The sequence below is a fragment of the Podarcis gaigeae genome, assembly GCF_964106915.1.
Source record: "Podarcis gaigeae genome assembly, chromosome: 8".
Taxonomy (NCBI): domain Eukaryota; kingdom Metazoa; phylum Chordata; class Lepidosauria; order Squamata; family Lacertidae; genus Podarcis; species Podarcis gaigeae.
This window is the reverse complement of record NC_139684.1, coordinates 82,464,241-82,484,647: the sequence shown is the minus strand read 5'-3', so window position 1 is coordinate 82,484,647 and position 20,407 is coordinate 82,464,241. Positions and strand designations below refer to the sequence as shown.

General features: G+C 47.3%; 1 protein-coding gene across 2 annotated transcripts in view; it reads left to right on the top strand.

The window, feature by feature from the left end:
- Window positions 1-6,884: 6,884 nt before the first annotated feature.
- Window positions 6,885-20,407, top strand: part of EHD2 (EH domain containing 2) — a 49,694-nt gene continuing 36,171 nt past the window's right edge. The window contains exons 1-2 of one of the 2 annotated variants that reach the window (XR_014567754.1): window positions 6,885-8,802; window positions 18,888-18,985. Coding sequence is in view for 1 of the 2 variants with exons in the window: in XM_083753970.1 (XP_083610096.1) it covers window positions 8,405-8,802; window positions 18,888-18,985 (496 nt within the window). In the remaining variant the exon portion in view is untranslated. The remainder of the gene's footprint in view (window positions 8,803-18,887; window positions 18,986-20,407) is intronic. The other variant, XM_083753970.1, reaches the window with a different exon arrangement.

Below are 20,407 nucleotides of genomic sequence, written 5' to 3'. Positions count from 1 at the left end.
CACATATGCATAAACATACTAGGTGCTGGGGCAGTGGGGGGGACAAAGGCAGCTATAGGCACCAAAATTACTCATCAGCATATCACAAAATCTCCGGAGCTTGCGTTATCTAATCTGCATTCAAATGAGAATCAGGACTTGATGGATAAATCACAAATGGCATTTCTCTTAGTGGCAACACGTGTGGTTATAATCACGTTCTGGAAGGGCTTAGAAGGTGTGAACTTGAATACCTGGCAAGAGGAACAAAGCACAAAGATACCTTTGCAGGAGAATGGCAGAGTTTTATTTCATTTACAAATTCTCCAGAAAAACCAAAGACCAGCTTGCTGCTCACCCCATGTTTTACAGACACATATGGTTATAAGTTGTGGTGTATGTATGGGAATGCATGTTTTCATAATGCATTTTTGGAAATATTAATTTTTTGGGGAAATACCTGAAAATGAAAAGATTGCTGCTAACTGGCACCATGCCAGTTTTATTTTGTTCTTAAGGGGAGGGGTCAGGGTTGCCGGGGAGTGGATCCCAGCCAACAAAATGGCTGGGGCAGGTTCCGGGGCGGGGGGGGGGAGCACTGGGACAACCAATCGCAGTGATCACGGGTAGGAGGAGGAGTTACGCTAAGACCAGACCATGTCATTACCGAGGAGGCAGGTTTAGTCGTTTGAGGACTATCCCTGCCTCCGGGTCTAGTCCTGACCTGACGGATACTAGAATCAGCAAGGGATACCCACACAACCTGAAGGTGCTGCTGTGCAATGCCAGGCCAATGATTCATAAGACCACTGCCATCCATGACTTGATCATGACTTTTCTCTTTGACATTTGGTGGGAGGGCGTTCCACAGGGTGGGTGCCACCACCGAGAAGGCCCTCTGTCTGGTTCCCTGTAGCTTGGCTTCTCGCAGTGAGGGAACCGCCAGAAGGCCCTTGGTGCTGGACCTCAGCGTCCGGACAGAACGATGGGGATGGAGACGCTCCTTCAGGTATACAGGACTGAGGCTGCTTAGGGCTTTAAAGGTCAGCACCAACACTTTGAATTGTGCTCGGAAACGTACTTCATTCCTTCGTTCCTACCTGGGAGACCCAGAAGGGAACTCCCTGGAACCTAGCCCTGCACTGGATCCACTCTCTGAGCTTCCTCTTTCTTTGGTCTCTTTTATCACAGACAGAGCATTGACTTTGAGTATGACGCCATCTCAGTCTGCAGCCTTGGAGAAGAGGAGGACATTCTTCTGAGAAATGCAGGCCAAATTTCCAACTATCATTAATTCCTGTTACAAAGGTACCCCCAAAGCTTCCGTTAAGGAAGGAGTTCAAAGCCTCCTCACTCCACCCATCTAATCTCTACAGCCACCTGCCCAATCTCTGTAACTGTCCCACCCCTCATCCCCACACCCAAGCTCCATTTTCAGACATTGTTATATATCGGAATATTGCGCTGTTTAGCTTCTGATAAATCAGGATGTTGCTCAGCCCTACTGCTGCTGTTTTTTTTTTTTTAATTCTTTGCTTATTAGGGGCTACCCCGCTTTTTGTTCAAAATATTGCTTTGCAGAGGTACCGTAACTACCTTAGTTATCAAAATTTTCCAAAGGAGGGTGTTGAGTTGTGGGTGAATATATCAGACGACACAGAGATTCTTGAACAGCTCTAGTTTATTCACAGGCCAGAACTGAACTGAACTGAAGGGTTCAGCCAGCCTGCTTATATAGAGCTCCACTACAACGCAACTGTAACAACTTTCTGTAACTATCTAATCACTGAACGTCACTTTCAATCCCTTATTTGCATATGTGGACCTGAGTGAAAACTATCTATAGTATCCCCCTGCTGGCCCAGGGTGAGAACTTCAGTACATAACAGAGGGGGTCTGTGGTCTGGCTTCTGAAAAGTAGGGTGCCCTCAGTAATTCATTAGTTGGGAATCACTGCATTATAGCATTTCAATCAGATAGAATTCCATCTCTGCTCCTAAAGAGGAAAGTTTTTTGGGCCAGAGTAGGTGTGTCAGCTAACTGAGTCTTTCTGGACACAAAAAAAATTCCTTCCAGTAGCACCTTAAAGACCGACTGAGTCAGTTCTTGGTATGAGCTTTCGTGTGCATGCACACTTCTTCAGAAGTGTGCATGCACACGAAAGCTCATACCAAGAACTGACTCAGTTGGTCTTTAAGGTGCTACTGGAAGGAATATTTTTTGTTTTGACTATGGCAGACCAACATGGCTACCGATCTGTAACTGGATTTCTGGACACAGTGAAGAAACCTTTCCTGTCCCCAACAACTCCCAGGGTCTGTGAGGATACAACTCAGGGCCAACCCCTCTGACCGAAGATCATACCTTAAAAGAAGAGCCCTTGATATCTTCCAGTATTGAACATCAAGTGACATCAAATTACACCTTCCTCCAGGAAATACCAGCAAGGAGAATTATTTTCAGAACCAGCTTAAGAATTCTAGAGTTTCTGAATTAGAGCACTTGATAAGTTCATACAACCAATGGCCTCAAACTGAGCGAGAAGCTATTGTAGAAAGATTGGGCACCTTCATCGAAAGCCTTGCTGCCTGGAACAATCCTGAGTTGAACCCAGACTCGGTAACACCATTGCCTACACAATGCAAACCTGATAGAATTGTGATTTGATCTCCTCCAAGACATCTTCCAGAAATAAGAATGCTATTTCTCACAAAGCATGCCAAACAACAGCAAACTGGTCCAAGATGAGGAAACTGGAGCCTCAGGAACTAGGAGGAGGAAACCCCAAACAAAAGTTACCATTTGTGCAGAAGTACATCAGAAGGAAGGCAATTCTAGGCTTGACGGTCCAATGGTTTGATTCAGTGTAGAAAGACTGTTGAAGTCTCATCCCACTCCTGCCAATGAGCAAACTGTGGTCAGTTCTAGATAACGGTGAAGGGTCTGTGGTAAGAGAAAAGCTGTGAGATTTGAGATATTTGAAAAGACTCTATCTTTTGTGCAGGACCCCTGAAGTCTGCAGGTGGATCTGTTGAGATCACTCAGCTGCCCAACCGCTGATGTCCTCCCAGGGCTGATGGGCTTAATAGAGCAAGTTCTCCCCAAACTATCTGGGGAGCTAGCAGAATCCCATGTCAGGATACTGGCTAGCAAATATCGCAGCCTAACTGGTCACGTGAGTACTTTTTCCTGTTCTTTTTCAGATGAACCGACTGGGCATCCAGCTCTGCAAGGAAACCCTGGCACAGTTCCTCCTTTGGCTGGAGCAGAAGAACCAGCAGGTGTGGAAGCTCAGCAGGTTGCTTAATGCAAACCTTCCAAATCTGCTGTCCCCAAACCAAGATATGAACCGTAATGCAGCTGTTCTCCAAAATTTGAATGCCTCTGAATTTTGTCATTCAGTTCCTTCAAGCAAAAAATGCTCAGAGCAGAGCACATCCTTTGCACAGAGATGCTCTTGGGATAGCTCTGTGGAAGACCTTGGAGAGACACTCCGAATGAACAAAGGCAATTCTAGACAATGCAAACCTGATAGAACTGTCAACACTATGCTCCAGGATAATTTGATTTCCACCGAGACACATTCCAGAAATAAGAATGCTATTTCTCACCAAGCATTCCAAACAACAGCAAACTGGTCTGAGATGAGGAAACTGGAGCTTCATGAAATTAGGAGGAGGAAACCCCAAATGATAGTTACCATTCATGCAGAGGTTCATCAGCTGTAAGACAACCCTCTTTGGCTAGTGGATGCATACCCAGCAACTACAAAGGAGATCACTGGAATCAAGGCTCAAACACAACAAGGACAACCAAGGCAAATAAAACCTGAAGTCCCCTATCTGCTTTTGAACCTGGCTGGCTGGAGGATAGTGATTTCTTGAACTGTTGTTGTTTAGTCATTTAGTCGTGTCCGTGACCCCATGGACCAGAGCACGCCAGGCCCTCCTGTCTTCCACTGCCTCCCGCAGTTTGGTCAGACTCATGTTTGTAGCTTCGAGAACACTGTCCAACCATCACGTCCTCTGCCGTCCCCTTCTCCTTGTGCCCTTCATCTTTCCCAACATCAGGGTCTTTTCCAGGGTGTCTTCTCTTCTCATGAGGTGGCCAAAGTCTTGGAGCCTCAGCTCCAGGATCTGTCCTTCCAGTGAGCACTCAGGGCTGATTTCCTTCAGAATGGATCGGTTTGATCTTCTTGCAGTCCATGGGACTCTCGAGCGTCTCCTCCAGCACCAGAATTCAAAAGCATCGATTCTTCGGCGATCAGCCTTCTTGATGGTCCAGCTCTCACTTCCATACATCACTACTGGGAAAACCATGGCTTTAACTATATGGACCTTTGTTGGCAAGGTCAAATCCAGGAAATTTGGTGATGCGGATATGTGCCAGAAGTATCTACCACACTTCCCTCTTTCTCAGGGTGGTAGACCAAGTGGAGGTATGGCAATATCTACCTCCTTCTCAGCCCCAACTACTCAGCTTCAAGGGCTGGTCCCAGGTGGCATGGGCATCCTGATCCAAAATCCAAGCCATTATCTTTTGGGCTCAGCCTGACGCCACCATCCACCCCTTACCTGGCTCTCTGCTGCTGCCACCACAATGAGGCCAAGGTGTCCCATGCTGCTGCAGACGTACTTCAGGAAGCTGGGCTGGGCTTCTGACTGTGGCCACCGTGGGACTCAAAGAAGGTCTCGCAGCAGCGGCAGAGGCCTTGACCTCATTGTGGCGGTGGCAGTGGAGAGCCAGCCAAATTACGGTGGTGGTGAGAGGCATAGCTGTCAACTTTTCCCTTTTCTTGCGAGGAATCCTATTCGAAATAAGGGAATTTCCCTTTAAAAAAGGGAAAAGTTGACAGCTATGGTGGGAGGGCGACGGCCTGGGTGCATTTGCAGTGGGAAGGCGGGGGGGGGGCAAAGCAATCTGAGCGCATTTGCTGGCAGGTGGGTGTCAGGGGGCCACATCATGCACGCATCGTGACCTAATCCCCCCCTCTTTTTTTGGAGGGGTATGTGAGCTCTGCTTTATGTACAAAGTTGTACTCTACAACCTGATACACCTGTTACAGTAGGTAAACCAGGCTTCCTCAACCACGGCCCTCCAGATGTTTTGGACTACAATTCCCATCATCCCTGACCACTGGTCCTGCTAGCTAGGGATCATGGGAGTTGTAGGCCAAAAACATGTGGAGGGCCGAGTTTGAGGAAGCCTGAGGTAAACCATCCTGATTATTTACAGAGGATAGTGCTCAGGAAACACGTCTGAACTTGAACACAAAACACATCACTGCAACAGGCACACAAGCAACTCCTAGCAGCTGGAGACGTGGGGGAAATGTTTTGACTGCCCTGCTGCACTAATGCAAGGGGAAGGTGGTGAGACAAAAGGGTTGAGATGGATGGGTTTGATTTTAGGGAACTGGCACAACACACATGGTGTTGGTCTAGCTGGGCCCAGGACGCCATCTAGTAAGTACTAGGACTAGATAGTAGTAGTAGTAATAATAATTTTATACCTTACCCATCTGGCTGAGTATCCCCAGCCACTCTGCGCAGCTTCCAATCGAGTGTTAAAAACAATACAGCATTAGATATTAAAAACTTCCCTAAACAGGGCTGCCTTCAGATGTCTTTTAAAGATAGGATAGCTGCTTATTTCCTTCACATCTGAAGGGAGGGCGTTCCACCGGGCAGGCACCACTACCGAGAAGGCCCTCTATCTGGTTCCCTGTAACCTCACTTCTCGCAATGAGGGAACCGCCAGAAGGCCCTCAGTGCTGGACCTCAGTGTCCAGGCAGAACGATGGGGGTGGAGACGCTCCTTCAGGTATAGCGGGCCTTTGAGGCCGTTTAGGGCTTTAAAGGTCAGCACCTTGAATTGTGCTCAGAAATGGACTGGGAGCCAATGTGGATCTCTCAAGACCAGTGTTATGTGGTCCCAGCGGCCACCTCCATCGTCTTGAAGAATCCATGAGCTTTATCAACATTCAGCGACGGAGAAAGCCAATCGAGTGCCTGGGGCGGTGTGCCCAGGGGTGGTACGAGCCGGGGCAGGATGCTCTGTGGGTCCTCTGCCTGCCTCTTCCCACTCAGCTGGACTGTTTAGGGCAGAGTGGAGTCTCCTGGCATCCAAGCAATCACTCCCAGGAGAGACGCATAGCTCGGGCGCACCGCAGGCACCGCAGTGAGTGCCACCCAGCAATTTGTTACACACACCCCAAACTGGACCTTCTATGATGATGACCGATCTCACTGCTTTCCTGTGAGTAAACCAGTGAATAGGGTAGGATTAGTCTAGTCTATTAGAGCTACAGTGCTTGCGTTCATTTTGAATTTTTGTTCTGACCTTCTGCCAGTTTTCAACTACCTTTTATTGTTAGTAAAGTTTCCCAGTTTGACCATTAAAGGGTGCGTGATGGCAAACATCAGGGTTTTAGAATCCCCACTGCCTCGAAGATGCTTGAAATTCATGCTACTGGAAGTGAGGATCAGAGCTATTCTAAGACCATTATGCTCTTCTGAGGTCTGAGAGACAGAATCATAGAAGCTGCTTTACACTTTGAGTAACTTACAACGGGATCTGCCAGGAAAAGAAGCCAGCTGCTTTAATAAGTTGCAATGAGAAAGATTGGGCATTATCTAACCTCCACATCAGCCTTGGGCAAGCAAATCAGGATGAATGCTCCGTAAGCATGTGGTCTCCTCACAGGAGCTCACAGTCTGTCGGGATCCTACCCTGGGACATCCCTCAATGGACCTAAGGGACAGCTCAGTCTGTAGAGCATGAGGCTCTTAATCTCAGGTTCATGGGTTTGAGCCCCACGTTGGGTAAAAGATTCCTGCATTGCAGGGGGTTGGACTAGATGACCCTCATGGTCCCTCCAAACTCTGCCAGCCTGTGATATATCCCATGGATAGGCAGCCTAAGGCCTGGGGGCTGGATCTGGCCCAATCGCCTTCTAAGTCTGGCCCACGGACGGTCTGGGAATCGGTATGTTTTTACATGAGTAGAATGTGTCCTTTTATTTAAAAGGCATCTCTGGGTTATTTGTGGACATAGGGATTTGTTCTCCCCCCCAAAAAAAAAATATATAGCGGCCCCCCCGCAAGGTCTGAGGGACTGTGGACTGGCTCCCTGCTGAAAAAGTTTGCTGACCCCTGATATACAGTGGTACCTCGTGTTACAGATGCTTCAGGTTACATACGCTTCAGGTTACAGACTCCACTAACCCAGAAATAGTACCCTGGGTCAATAACTTTGCTTCAGGATGAGAACAGAAATTGTGCTCCGGCGACGCGGCAGCAGTGGGAGGCCCCATTAGCTAAAGTGGTGCTTGAGATGAAGAACAGTTTCAGGTTAAGAACGGACCTCTGGAACGAATTAAGTACTTAACCCGAGGTACCACTGTATCCCATCTTGTTCCTCCACCTTTCTTTTGGGCTCGCCCTTCCTTCCTTCCTATACCACACGGTGGCATCAGAGGCCGTCATTTGCCAAGCCTGCATTCTTGCAACTTTGGAGAGGAGCTGGGAATGTGTGTATCTCTTTTTTTCTTTTTGCGCATTACTTGTTCTCAAGTTCTTGGACATCCCAGGCGTCACCCTCCCTTCCGGAATAATTTATGCTAATGTATTCTGCACTCTGTTTCTTGGCAGCTGCTCGTCCCGACAGCCAGCGCCTTCCTCCAAGCGGGAGTCCCCTTCAGAAGCTTCTCAGGACCCCAGAAGTGGGGAAGGAAAACCAACATTAAAAAAAACAACCAAACCCTCCCAAACAACCAAAAGGGATTTTCCATCTGAAACTGGCATTCGTGTCTCCCTTACTCCACCCTTGCCTGCACCGCTGTGTGCTGGCTTACAGACTCTCTCAACCGCATTTTGGAGAAGAAAGAAGTCTTCTCTTCAAAAGGCAGCAGAAGAAACACAGCGATTCACACATCGGAGTATTTATTTCTGATCCGGAGTCTTTATATCCAGCGGCAAAGTGCATGCGGTGCTTTTACACCTAAAGCTCAGGTGATCAGCAAGTTTACAGCTGGAAGAATATCCCCCAGAAGATCTCTTGACTGAAGTGCTTTTACTTGGGATCTCCTCAAAGTTCTGGACCAGCCCACCAAAGTCTGATATAGAAGAACTACAGATGTCACCCATAAAATCTCGGTTTCATCTCAGCTCCCTGGAAGATTAGAGACCCATTAGCTCACTGGATTCTCTTTGGGTGCTGGATTCCAACAGCCTTTTGGTCAGGTTTGGGGCCCTTGCCTAATTCTGTCAATCCTGATCTCATTCTTGAAAGGTCTGCAGGCTGTCTGTCAAGACTTCGATCTCCAACGAAAGTCCCCTCCTCTTCCACCGCACCTCCAGCTTCTTCAATTTACAGTCCACTTCCAAGGGACCAGGCTCCACGCCATTCTCACTGGGCTGCCAAGATGTTCAGCTGGATGAAGAAGAACGAGAAGAAGAACCCCGAAGTGATCCGCACGGTCACCGAGGGCCTGAAGGACCTCTACAAGAGGAAGCTGCTGCCCGTGGAAGAGTACTACCGCTTCCACGACTTCCATTCCCCGTCCCTGGAAGATGCCGACTTCGACAATAAGCCCATGGTGCTGGTGGTGGGACAGTACTCTACCGGCAAGACCACCTTCATCAAATACCTGCTGGAGCAGGACATCCCCGGGAGCCGCATTGGGCCCGAGCCCACCACTGACTCTTTCATTGCCGTCATGCACGGCGAAACGGAGGGCATCATTCCGGGCAATGCTCTCATCGTGGACCCCAAAAAGCCCTTCCGGAAACTTAACCCTTTTGGGAACACCTTTCTCAACCGGTGAGTGCCCCAGAACTAACCCCTCCCCACATTTTCTGGCCTTTGAGTGCATTATTTGTCGAGGCTAAGCTCAGAGAGGTGTGTTTGTGTTGTATGGCTGTGTGGTGTAGTGGTTAAGAGTGGTAGTCTCGTAATCTGGGGAATCAGGTTTGCTTCCCTGCTCCTCCACATTCAGCTGCTGGGTGACCCTGGGCTAGTCACACTTCTCTCAAGTCTCTCGGCCCCACTCACCTCACAGAGTGTTTGTTGTGGGAGAGGAAGGGAAAGGAGAATGTTAGCCGCTTTGAGACTCCTGAAGGGGAGTGAAAGGCGGGATATCAAATCCAAACTCTTCTTCTTCTTCCTCTTCACCCCTTTCAGTCTCAGGACCCAACTTTATTAACTTGAACATGCAACACGACACTGGATTACATTATTATTATTTACCATATATGACCATTTCCCCTCTCGGTGTTGATCTGATGCAACACCTCTCTCTTATTAACATTTATACGCCCCACTTTTTCGCCAGCGAGCTCAAGATGACATACGTGGTTCAACCGGGGGGGGGGGGGGATAAGAAACGGAGAGAAGCTGAATTTGACCGTCTTAAATTCAGTTCTCCACATTCCCCCAGCAATTTGCTGGTTTTAATTCTAAAAGTATCACCTAGAAGGTTTGCCAGCATTTTAGTGCAAATTTCTCCTAATGTACGCAATTTCCCCCTTAAAATGATGCATTTTTGTAAAGTTCATTCGTGTGCATTTTTATGTACCCCTTCATGTGCGCTGTTTGGAGAAGCAAATCACAGATTTCAAGGGATAACTGTGCTTCAGCTAGTTTATTGGTTCAAAAAATGCTTCTCTTGTTGAAATGCAAACAAAAATTTGAAATCTCCCCAGCCTTAGAAGAGGCTACCTTCCTTTGCATCAGCTTATTCCTACCTTTCTCCTTTTCTTTAAAAAATGCAGGATGACAGAAAGAAAATGTTGGGTGTACCACTTAGTGTGCAACTCAATCTCAGATCAGCACATGGCTTACTTGCAATTCCCCCATGGGCAACCAGTGGCCTAGTATAGTGTTTCCCAGATTTGGGTCTCCATGTGTTTTTGGACTACAACTCCCATCATCCCTAGCGAGCAGGAGCAGTGGTGAGGGATGATGGGAATTGTAGTCCAGAAACAGTTGGAGAGCCAAGTTTGGGGAAACTGGTCTAGAGGGATGAGGAAAAAGGTTTGCCAGGGTTTAATGCAGGCATTGGGAGCCTGCAGCCCTCCAGGCATTGCTGGACTACAACTCCCATCATTCCCAGCCAGAATGGCCAGTGGTCAGGGATGATGGGAGTTCCAGTCAAGGCAATCTCTGAAGGGCCATAAATTCCTCATCACTGGACTAGGTGGAGCCCAAACTACATTCACTGCTATGTGTCCTCCTTGTTACTGGGTGGGGTGTGTGTGCATCTGTGGCTCTTCAGATGTCATTGGACTTCATGGAATCATAGAATTGTGGAGCTGGAAGGGATCTAGTTCAATCCCTGCAATGAAAGAACACACAGCTGTCCCTTGAGTGGCGGGTCGAACCTGCAACCTTGGCGTTATCAGCAGCACGCTCTAACCAACCGAGCTATCCAATCTGGCAATTCCAGTTCCATCAGCCCAGCATTTCTGTATAGGAGACCGGATGGGTATTTTCAGTTCATGCTGCGTTCGGTATGGAAATAAATTAAGACAATACTTGGCAGCTTCTATGCTTCTAAATTGGAGGAGGGAGAGGAGATATCCCTCATGCTTTTTAGATCCAGATCCATTCCTAGATGCCAGGTGTGTATTGAATTCGCCCCCTTTCCATTGAGCAGAGGCCCTCAAGCAAATGCCCTCCAAAATAAGATACCAGCCTTAATTATATCCAGGACTTTCAGCTTCAGACCCCCACTCTAACCACTAAGAATTTTGGCATTTCTCAGTTTCTAGTTTTCCAATATTTAGCTCAGCTCCCCACTTTTCAACAACTGGTTGTGTTTTATTCTAAATAGTGCTCCTAACAATTCAGCATTTGTGCAACTATCTCCTAATTCACACATGTGCAATTTTGCCCTATTCACATTTTTTGCAAAGCAGTTTTGCCTAACACAATGCACGTTATTTTCACTAAGATATTCTCTTTACCCTACCATAACCATTAGTGTACACATTTGCAACTGGTTTGCAAAACTTGGGGAGTGCCGTGATTTCAAAAGATGGCTGTTTCAGTTTGCATATTGTTTGGGAAAGCAAAAACTAGGGTGTTGTTGTTGTTTAGTCATTTAGTTGTGTCCAACTCTTCATGTCCCCATGGAACAGAGCACGCCAGGCACTCCTGTCTTCCACTGCCTCCCGCAGTTTGGTCAGACACACGCTGGTAGCTTCGAGAACACTGTCCAACCACCTCGTCCTCTGTCGTCCCCTTCTCCTTGTGCCCTCCATCTTTCCCAGCATCAGGGTCTTTTCCAGGGAGTCTTCTCTCCTCATGAGGTGGCCAAAGTCTTGAAGCCTCAGCTTCAGGATCTGTCCTTCCAGTGAGCACTCAGGGCTGATTTCCTTCAGAATGGATAGGTTTGATCTTCTTGCAGTCCATGGGACTCTCAAGAGTCTCCTCCAGCACCAGAATTCAAAAGCATCTATTCTTCGGCGATCAGCCTTCTTTATGATCCAGCTCTCACTTCCATACATCACTACTGGGAAAACCACAGCTTTAACTATACGGACCTTTGTTGGCAAGGTGATGTCTCTGCTTTTTAAAGATGCCTTTGAATGTGAACTGAACCCAATGGGTCCCTCATTTTATGGGTCCTCCACTAGCCTCTACTTCCCCTTCTCGAGCTCAGCCTGGGACTCGTGATGTTCCTCTCCAGCCCTTTTGGAAATCATTCCAGATGCTGCCCAGCTGTTTCACAGAATCAGGGTGTAGGGAATGCAAAAGGCACTCTTTGCAGGGGCGAAGAGAAGGAGAGTGAGGGAGAGAAAGAGAGGCTGGAGGTCTTTCAGGGGTGAGGAGTGGGGATGCAAGCCCAGCTCTCTGGAACAAAGCGTGATTCTCCGTGCCAGGTTGTCCCCGCAACACCCCATGTCCCAACAGCCTGGAAATAAATCAGCCCTCCAGATGTGCTGGCATTTGGGACAGATGGGAGCTGTTCCCAGCAAATGAGTGCCAGGGCGAAATGGAGAAACACTGGGCCTTATTAGGGTATGCACGTTGAAGGAAAAGACCAAAGAACGCCTTGACTTTTAGCTACACACAGCAGCCCATGAGCTTGCACTAGGATGACGCAACCTTTGGTCCTTTTCGGCTACAAGGCGGGGTTGGACTGGATGATCCTCAGGGTCCCTTCCAATTCTATGACTGTGGCATATTCGTCAACTGTCCTGTTTTGAGTGAGACACCCCAGAATTACAAAAGCCATCACAGCTTCTAACTGGATCCCAGAATGTCCCATTTTTTTGTTCTTGTGTTCTGGCGCAAGTCACCTGGCTCCCACAAGAGCTCGGGACCAAAAACGAACACCCCAATTTTAATCAGCAGGATCAGGCATCCCCAACCTGCGGCCCTCCAGATGTTTTGGCCTACAACTCCCATTATCCCTAGCTAACAGCACCTGTGGTCAGGGATGATGGGAATTGTAGTCCAAAACATCTGGAGGGCCGAAAGTTGGGGGTGCCTGAGCAGGATTTTGGAGGGTATGCTGAGGAATGCTAGAGTTGAGTGCATTGTTACCAACCAAGACGCTGGGTAGTACAGGCAGAATTCCACTGAATTTCCACTGCTGCAGCTCCACCTGTTGATTTTCTGCCTGTTATGTAGGTTTAAAAGATGCAGACTGTTTCCTCATTTTTTGTATGTACGTGTGTGGGGGGGTATTCTTAACAAACAGCACAGGCTTCTGTTGGCTGTACTTTGGCCCAGGACAGTGGGAAACTGTGGAATTGGATGTCCCTGGGTATTTTCCGGCAGGTTCTACTTTTAGCATCCTTGTTTATACTGGTTGAGCTGTGCACCTTCCTCCATCCAGGGGTTTGTAAACATGAACTCCTCCCCAGGCGCTGAAGGCAGTCAGATTGTCTCAGTTCTTCCTTGGCCCACCCCTGTTCTCTCAGAGGGTAGGGATGGGAGAGGAAAAATTCCTTTTCCAAATCTCATTTTAGTGGGAACTCAGCTAAACCTCACTTCCCAAACCAATAGACAGACCGAAACACAATTACTCTTCAAAATTTGCACAAATTTTTAGTGTTTTGGGTCACCTACTGATTTGGGAAGGTGCAAAACGAGAACTAACCCACGTCCTGTCCCCCCCCCCCTTTCCCTGCTTGGGAGCAAGTTCCAGGGGCATCAGGCTTGGTTATTTCTAGAAACACCTTTCTTTGGGGCACAAATGGGTGAATCTATTCCACCCTTTAAAATAGGGCTGGAAATTTTTGTTGTTTCAACATTTCATTCAGGTTATTTATTGCATGAATTTACAAGTTGCTTATAAAAATGCTGAAGTGGCGTAGAATGTAGAAAAACACCATGAAAATGACTGACAAATTCAGTCTAGATGTTAATTCATATTGATCAGTGACGCAGCCAAGTCATAGCGCAGGAAAACCCTCCGTGTTTGGGCTTCAGGTGAGAATGTTAGATTAATTGACCAAATTTTTAGTTGATAGATCTGCGAGTTTTGTAATACTGCAAGGTTTGTTAATTTTTCCCTGAAAGATTCCATCAACGGTGTCTCTGAAAATTTTTACACATCACTTGGGAAGACAGGCAAACTAATATCAGTATAGAAGCAAAGATCACCAGTGTTGAAGCAATGATTCTTCAACATCAACTTCGATGGACTGGTCATGTTGTGCAGATGCCTGATGATCATCTTCCAAAGCAAGTACTCTATTCCGGACTTAAAATTGGAAAGCGTAATGCTGGTGGTCAACAAAAGTGGTTTAAAGACTGTCTCAAGGCAAATCTTAAAAAATGTAGTATAAACACTGACAACTGAGAAAAACTGGCCTGTGAGTGCTCCAGTTGGAGAACAGCCTTTACCAAAGGTGTCATGGACTTTGAAGACACTCGAACTCAGGGCGAAAGGGAGAAACGCACTAAGAGGAAGGCATGTTTGGCAAATCCACACCGTGATCAACTCCCGCCCGGAAACCTATGTCCCCACTGTGGAAGACATGTGGATCCAGAATTGGCCTCCACAGTCACTTATGGGCTCATTGTTAAAACCGTGTTTCTGGAAGACAATCTTACTCGGCTACGAGTGATCGCCAAAGAAGAAGGCTGAGTCATCTACAATCCCCAGTTTCATAGCATCACAAATTGTAGAGTTGGGGTCCTGAGGGTCATCCAGTCTGACCCCTTGCAATGCAGGAATCTCAACTGAAGCACCCATGACAGATGGCCAACCTCTATTTCAGGCAGGAGCTTCTCCCAGCACCCTACCAGGAGACAACAGGGATCATGGGCGCAGCCAGGATTTATGTGTGTGTGTGTGTGTGTGTGAGAGAGAGAGAGAGAGAGAGAGAGAGAGAGAGAGAGAGAGAGAGTAGTAGTAGTAGTCAGGATTTATGTTGGGGGCAGGCAGGACACCCACCACTCACGATCCTCTTCCCTGTCTCTGTCTAGCAGATTCAGAATAAAATATCTCGACAAGAGTTGTTTCATTTTTTAAATATAAATCTTTATTAATTTAAAATACAATCATACAGTAAAGGTAAGTATAACAAAATTAAGCACAAAAAAGAAAAGAAGAAAAGGGATTTGTCACCTTAAAAAGGTCGAAAAAAGGTTTAAAAGTAACCAAAAAGAAAGGCAATTAAAAGAACCACATATTTATACAACATCATGTCCTAGCCTATAAGGTTTTCTGTGAAAAAGCTACAGTCGTTCTCATTATACTTTTTCTATCGTCTTGATTTTGTCGCACTGTTTGTTTTATATCTTTTCCCATATATTCCTCTAAGCTGTTTATTCCATTTATTTATTGTACACAAGTATCGTTCAATTCTGCTAGGATGGTATCATTTTTACAATATAGTCTTATATATTCCTTAAATAACAAGAGTTGTTTCAAATCACTTTCTTTTGACCCCAAGTGCTCAGTAAAAAACCTGACAAAATCCTTCTACAATTTCTACTTTTAGTTAAGTACTTTTGTTTATTTACTTGATTTGAGGAGGTCACTGCCACACACACACCCCGCCATGACAGCCATGACAGGGATTGAACCTGCGACTTTCTGGGTGCAAAGCGGAGGTGCTCTGCCACCGAACTACCGTCCTCCCACCGCTCTAACACATCTGGCCTTGGTGCTTTAATCAAAGCTTCCTGATATCCACCAACAGCTTTTCCCCGCTGCCCTTTGTTGCTTATGCTAGCGTGGGTTAAACAGGGAGGGCAAGTTTGAATGGATGGAACCAACGGGGCAAGCCAAAACCGCAGGAGCAAAGCAGGCAACCTCCTGGGGTGCCAAAATTCCTGGTGTACACAGATATGGAAAGAGGAGGAGGAGGCACAGAGAGAGCTAGTAGCAGCAGTTCGGCAGGCTTTTGGCCGGGGCAGCCCTGACGCTCCAGGGGAGTGTTCGCAGCACAACTGAGATCCTTGTGATCTCCATCAGCTGCTGGGGCATGAGCACAACTGGAAACAGGGGGAGTTTTTAAAAGTGACAAGCGCCGAACACGAGAAAACAAGAGCTGCTCCCTTGGTTCTTGGCTGCTCAGAGCGCTGCTCTTATTGCTTCTTGGCGTACGAGGAGCGAGGGGAGGGGTGGCAACTGTTTTAGGAGCCCGGAGCAGAAGAAAAAAGAACAAACAGGCCGGGAAAAGCCAAGAGGGAAGGGTGCACTCGCTTGTTCATTCAAATTGGTATATACCGTATTTTTCACTCTATAAGACGCACCAGACCACAAGACGCACCTAGTTTTTGGAGGAGGAAAACAAACAAAAAATATTCTGAATCTCAGAAGCCAGAACAGCAAGAGGGATCGCTGCGCAGTGAAAGCAGCAATCCCTCTTGCTGTTCTGGCTTCTGGGATAGCTGCACAGCCTGCATTCACTCCATAAGACGCACACACATTTCCCCTTACTTCTTAGGAGGGAAAAAGTGAGTCTTATAGAGCAAAAAATACGGTATTTAACATCCATAACTCGACTTCTTCGTTCTTGTTGTTAATCTCCAAGGCAGGCTTACTGGAAAAGCAGAACGAATAGAGGATGCTGGCTTTTCCAAGTCAAGCCACTGGTTCATTTAGCTCTTTATTGCCTGAGCCAGGGATTCCCAAACTTGGGCCTCTAGCTGTTTTTGGACTACAACTCCCATCATCCCTAGTTAGCAGGACCAGTGGTCAAGGGTGATGGGAGTTGTAGTCCAAAAAACAGCTGGAGGCCCAAGTTTGGGAAACCCTGGTCTACACCAAATGTCTAGTCCAGACATTTCTCTGATGAAAATAGAGATGTCCTATTCCATAATAATAATAATAATTTCATTATTTATACCCTGACCACCTGACTGGGTTGCCCCAGCCATTCTGGGCAGCTTCCAACATATAAAAAAAAACATAATAAAACATTAACCAACTTCCCTATACAGGGCTGCTTCAGGTGTCTTCTAAGTATAACGACTTATCTCCTTGGCTCAGGGGTCACATAACTCCATACCCTCCAACGTTTCTCTGGTGAAAATAGGGATGTCCTAATAATAATAATAATAATAAATTTTATTTATATCCCGCCCTCCCCAGCCGAAGCCAGGCTCAGGGCGGCGAACAACAATAAAACAGTACAAAAGTACAGCACAGGAAAAGGAAAAGCGGGACATTCTGGGATTAAACTAAACTAAACGGCCTCGGTCCAGTATACCTGAAGGAGCATCTCCACCTCCATTGTTCTGCCCGGACACTGAGGTCCAGCACCGAGGGCCTTCTGGCGGTTCCCTCACTGTGAGAAGCCAAGTTACAGGGAACCAGGCAAAGGGCCTTCTCAGTAGTGGCACCAGTCCTGTGGAACGCCCTCCCACCAGATGTCAAAGAGAAAAACAACTACCAGACTTTTAGCAGACATCTGAAGGCAGCCCTGTTTAGGGAAGCTTTTAATGTTTAATAGGTTATTGTATTTTAGTGTTCTGTTGGAAGCCGCCCAGAGTGGTTGGGTAAACCCAGCCAGATGGGCGGGGTATAAATAATAAATTATTATTATTATATTATTAATAAATCAGAAACCAGGATTGCTTCTGTAAATCTGTGGCTGTCCCTGGAAAATAGGGGCACTTAAGAGGGTCTGTTTAAAGAATTTGAGTTTTTGTTTTTGCCGCTAAACTTTCCCCGTGAAAACCTGCTCCTTACCGTTGAATCGGAGTAAACTGCAATCCGCAGAAAACTCAAATTGCTGTTTGATTCATTGTTAAAAGAGCGGGTTTTGTGTGGAAAGCACTGGGGCAAAGGGGGGGGGGGAGCCCTTGGACATGGAACTTCAAAGCACAAACTTGTGCCTAGACAGTGCAGGGCAAAAGATAAGGGTGGATAAGCCCTTATTGGCATGGCTCTCTGGGATTTCAGACTAGGGGTCTTCCCAGTCTTACCCAGGGATGTTGACAGGGATTAAACCTGAGACATTCGGTGTTCTGCCACTGAGCTTTCCCTTGTGTTTTCCTGGTTTAGAGTCCCCCCCCCAAAAAAAGCATAAATTACTTAAACCAGAAAATATGTCTAAATGTGCCTAAATGCTCAGCAGGCACGTGAGACTCACAGGCATTTATGAGGGTCACATGTGCCAACTGAGCAAGCATTTAGTTATCTTTTTGTTCATTTAGATCAGCGGTTCCCAGTTTGCACTGCGGACCCCCTGTTTTTCAAAAGCCAAGCCAAGGACCCTTGCCGAGACCATATAACACCGGTCCTGAAAGACCTACATTGGCTCCCAGTACATTTCCAAGCACAATTCAAAGTGTTGGTGCTGACTTTTAAAGCCCTAAACAGCCTTGGCCCATTATACCTGAAAGAGCATCTCCACCCCCATTATCCAGTCCAGGCACTGAGGTCCAGTTCTGAGGGTCTTCTGGCAGTTCCCTCACTGCGAGATGTGAGCTTACAGGGAACCAGGCAGAAGGCCTTCTTGGTAGTGGTGCCCGACCTGTGGAACACTCTCCCATCAGATGTCAAGGAAATAAACAACTACCTGACTTTTAGAAGACATCTGAAGGCAGCCCTGTTTAGGGAAGTTTTTAATGTTTGATGTTTTATAGTGTTTTTAATACCCTTTTGGAAGCCGGCCAGATGGGTGGGATATAAGTAAATAATAATAATAATAATAATAATAATAATAATAATAATAATAATAATAATTACTACTTTTGCAAATGTTTATTATCTCTGTGGTAGTTTTTGTTATGCGAATGGTGCCACCATACCCTCCAATGTGTCCCAGCGCAAAACTGGGGCACATGTCTTCTGGTCTGCTCTTGTGTGCCAGTCATGTGACCCCAAAATGGGATGTTCTGGACCGCTGGTGGTTAAACGGCCTCGGTCCAGTATATCTGAAGGAGCGTCTCCACCCCCAGCATTCTACCCAGACACTGAGATCCAGCGCCGAGGGCCTTCTGGCAGTTCCCTCCCTGCGAGAAGCCAAGTTACAGGGAACCAGGCAGAGGGCCTTCTCAGTAGTGGCACCCGCCCTATGGAACCCCCTCCCACCAGATGTCCAAGAGAACAACAACTACCAGACTTTTAGAAGACACCTGCAGGCAGCGCTGTTTAGGGAAGCTTTTCATGTTTGATCCATTACTGTATTTTAATATTGTGTTGGAAGCCACCCAGAGCGGCTGGGAAACCCAGCCAGATGGGTGGGGTATAACTGTATTATTATTATTATTATTATTATTATTATTATTATTATTATGTGCCACGAGGCCCCTGTGGGGTTATGTCTGCAGACCACCAATTGATTTAGAGAATTGATATGATTTAGATCATTAACATTTCCTTTTGGGGGGAACCTCTGTAAGGAAATCTCTCTAAGCCTCATTTCTCGCTGCTCTTGTCTACACAAGCCCCTCACCTTGGCCTCTGGCCTTCTCTCTTTCTGCCCCCATAGGTTCATGTGTGCCCACCTGCCAAACCAGGTTCTGGAGAGCATCAGCCTTATCGACACACCAGGGATCCTTTCTGGAGCCAAGCAGCGCGTGAGCCGAGGTAAGACCATCCCGCGGTTGGCAGGATTGAGGGCAAGGATGCTCAGCTTCTCAGGCTAATCCTGCCCCACTGTGTGGGTTCCCCCCACTCTCTTTGGGTGCACATTTATTTTGTTCCGACAAGCTGGAAGGTGTGTGGAGGAGGGCAACCGAGATGATCAAGGGTCTGGAAACCCAGCCTTGTGAGGAACGGTTGAGGGAGTTGGCTGTGTTTACCCTGGGAAAGAGGAGATGTGACAGCCATCTTCAAATATCTCAAGGGCTGCCACATGGAGGAGGGAACAAGCTTGTTTTCTCCTGCTCTGGAACGTAGGATTCGAACCCATGGCTTCCAAGTTGCAAGAAAGGAGATTCCAGCTAAACATCAGGAAGACGTTTCTGACAGTAAGAGCTGTTCAGAAGTGGAACAGTCTCCCGCGGGATGTTGTGGACTCTCCTTCCTTGGAGAGTTTTTAAGCAGAGGTTGTATGGCCGTCTGTCATGGATGCTTTAGCCGAGATTCCTGTGTTGCAGGGGGTTGGACTAGATGACCCTCGGGGTCCCTTCCTGCTCTACAATTCTATTAATCAATTCAAGAATCTATCCTCTGCCTTTCATGGCGCACTGCCCTCACAGAGTTGTTTACATAAAGTAAAAAGGTAAAGGGACCCCTGACCATTAGGTCCAGTCATGACTGACTCTGGGGTTGTAGCGCTCATCTCGCTTTATTGGCCAAGGGAGCCAACGTACAGCTTCCGGGTCATGTGGCCAGCATGACTAAGTCGCTTCTGGCAAACCAGAGCAGCACACGGAAACGCCGTTTACCTTCCCGCCAGAGTGGTACCTATTTATCTACTTGCACTTTGACGTGCTTTTGAACTGCTAGGTTGGCAGGAGCAGGGACCGAGCAATGGGAGCTCACCGCCGACCTTCCTATCGGCAAGTCCTAGGCTCTGTGGTTTAACCCACAGCGCCACCCGCATCCCTCCTCATTTTAGTAGTAGCCCATAAATCAAGACCATAAAGGGAGGAAACATCAGATATTCACCCGAGCCAGCTATCCATGCTGGTCCTACATGGGCCAGCAAAAAAAGCCAAGGGAAAATTTATATACCAAATCTTATATAAGGGTTCAGAGTGAGTCCAAGCTGAAGGCCAGGCAGAACAGCTCCATTTTGCAGGCCCTGCGGAAAGATGTCCATCCATTTTTAAGCAGGAGCGGGGAACCTCAGGCCTGGCAGATGAGTGTGGCCCTCCAAGTCTCTCTGGGTGGCCCCTGCTGCTCTCTCCAGGCCTCACGCCTCACCAGCCCCATTCTGTGCCTTCCTCCTGCTTGCGGGGGCTGATGGGATTTGTAGTCCAAGACTTCTGGAGGACACCAGCTGAAGGAAGGCTGTGCTAGGTTGTGCCTCTGCATGACTCTGGCCACATCCCTTGCCACGGC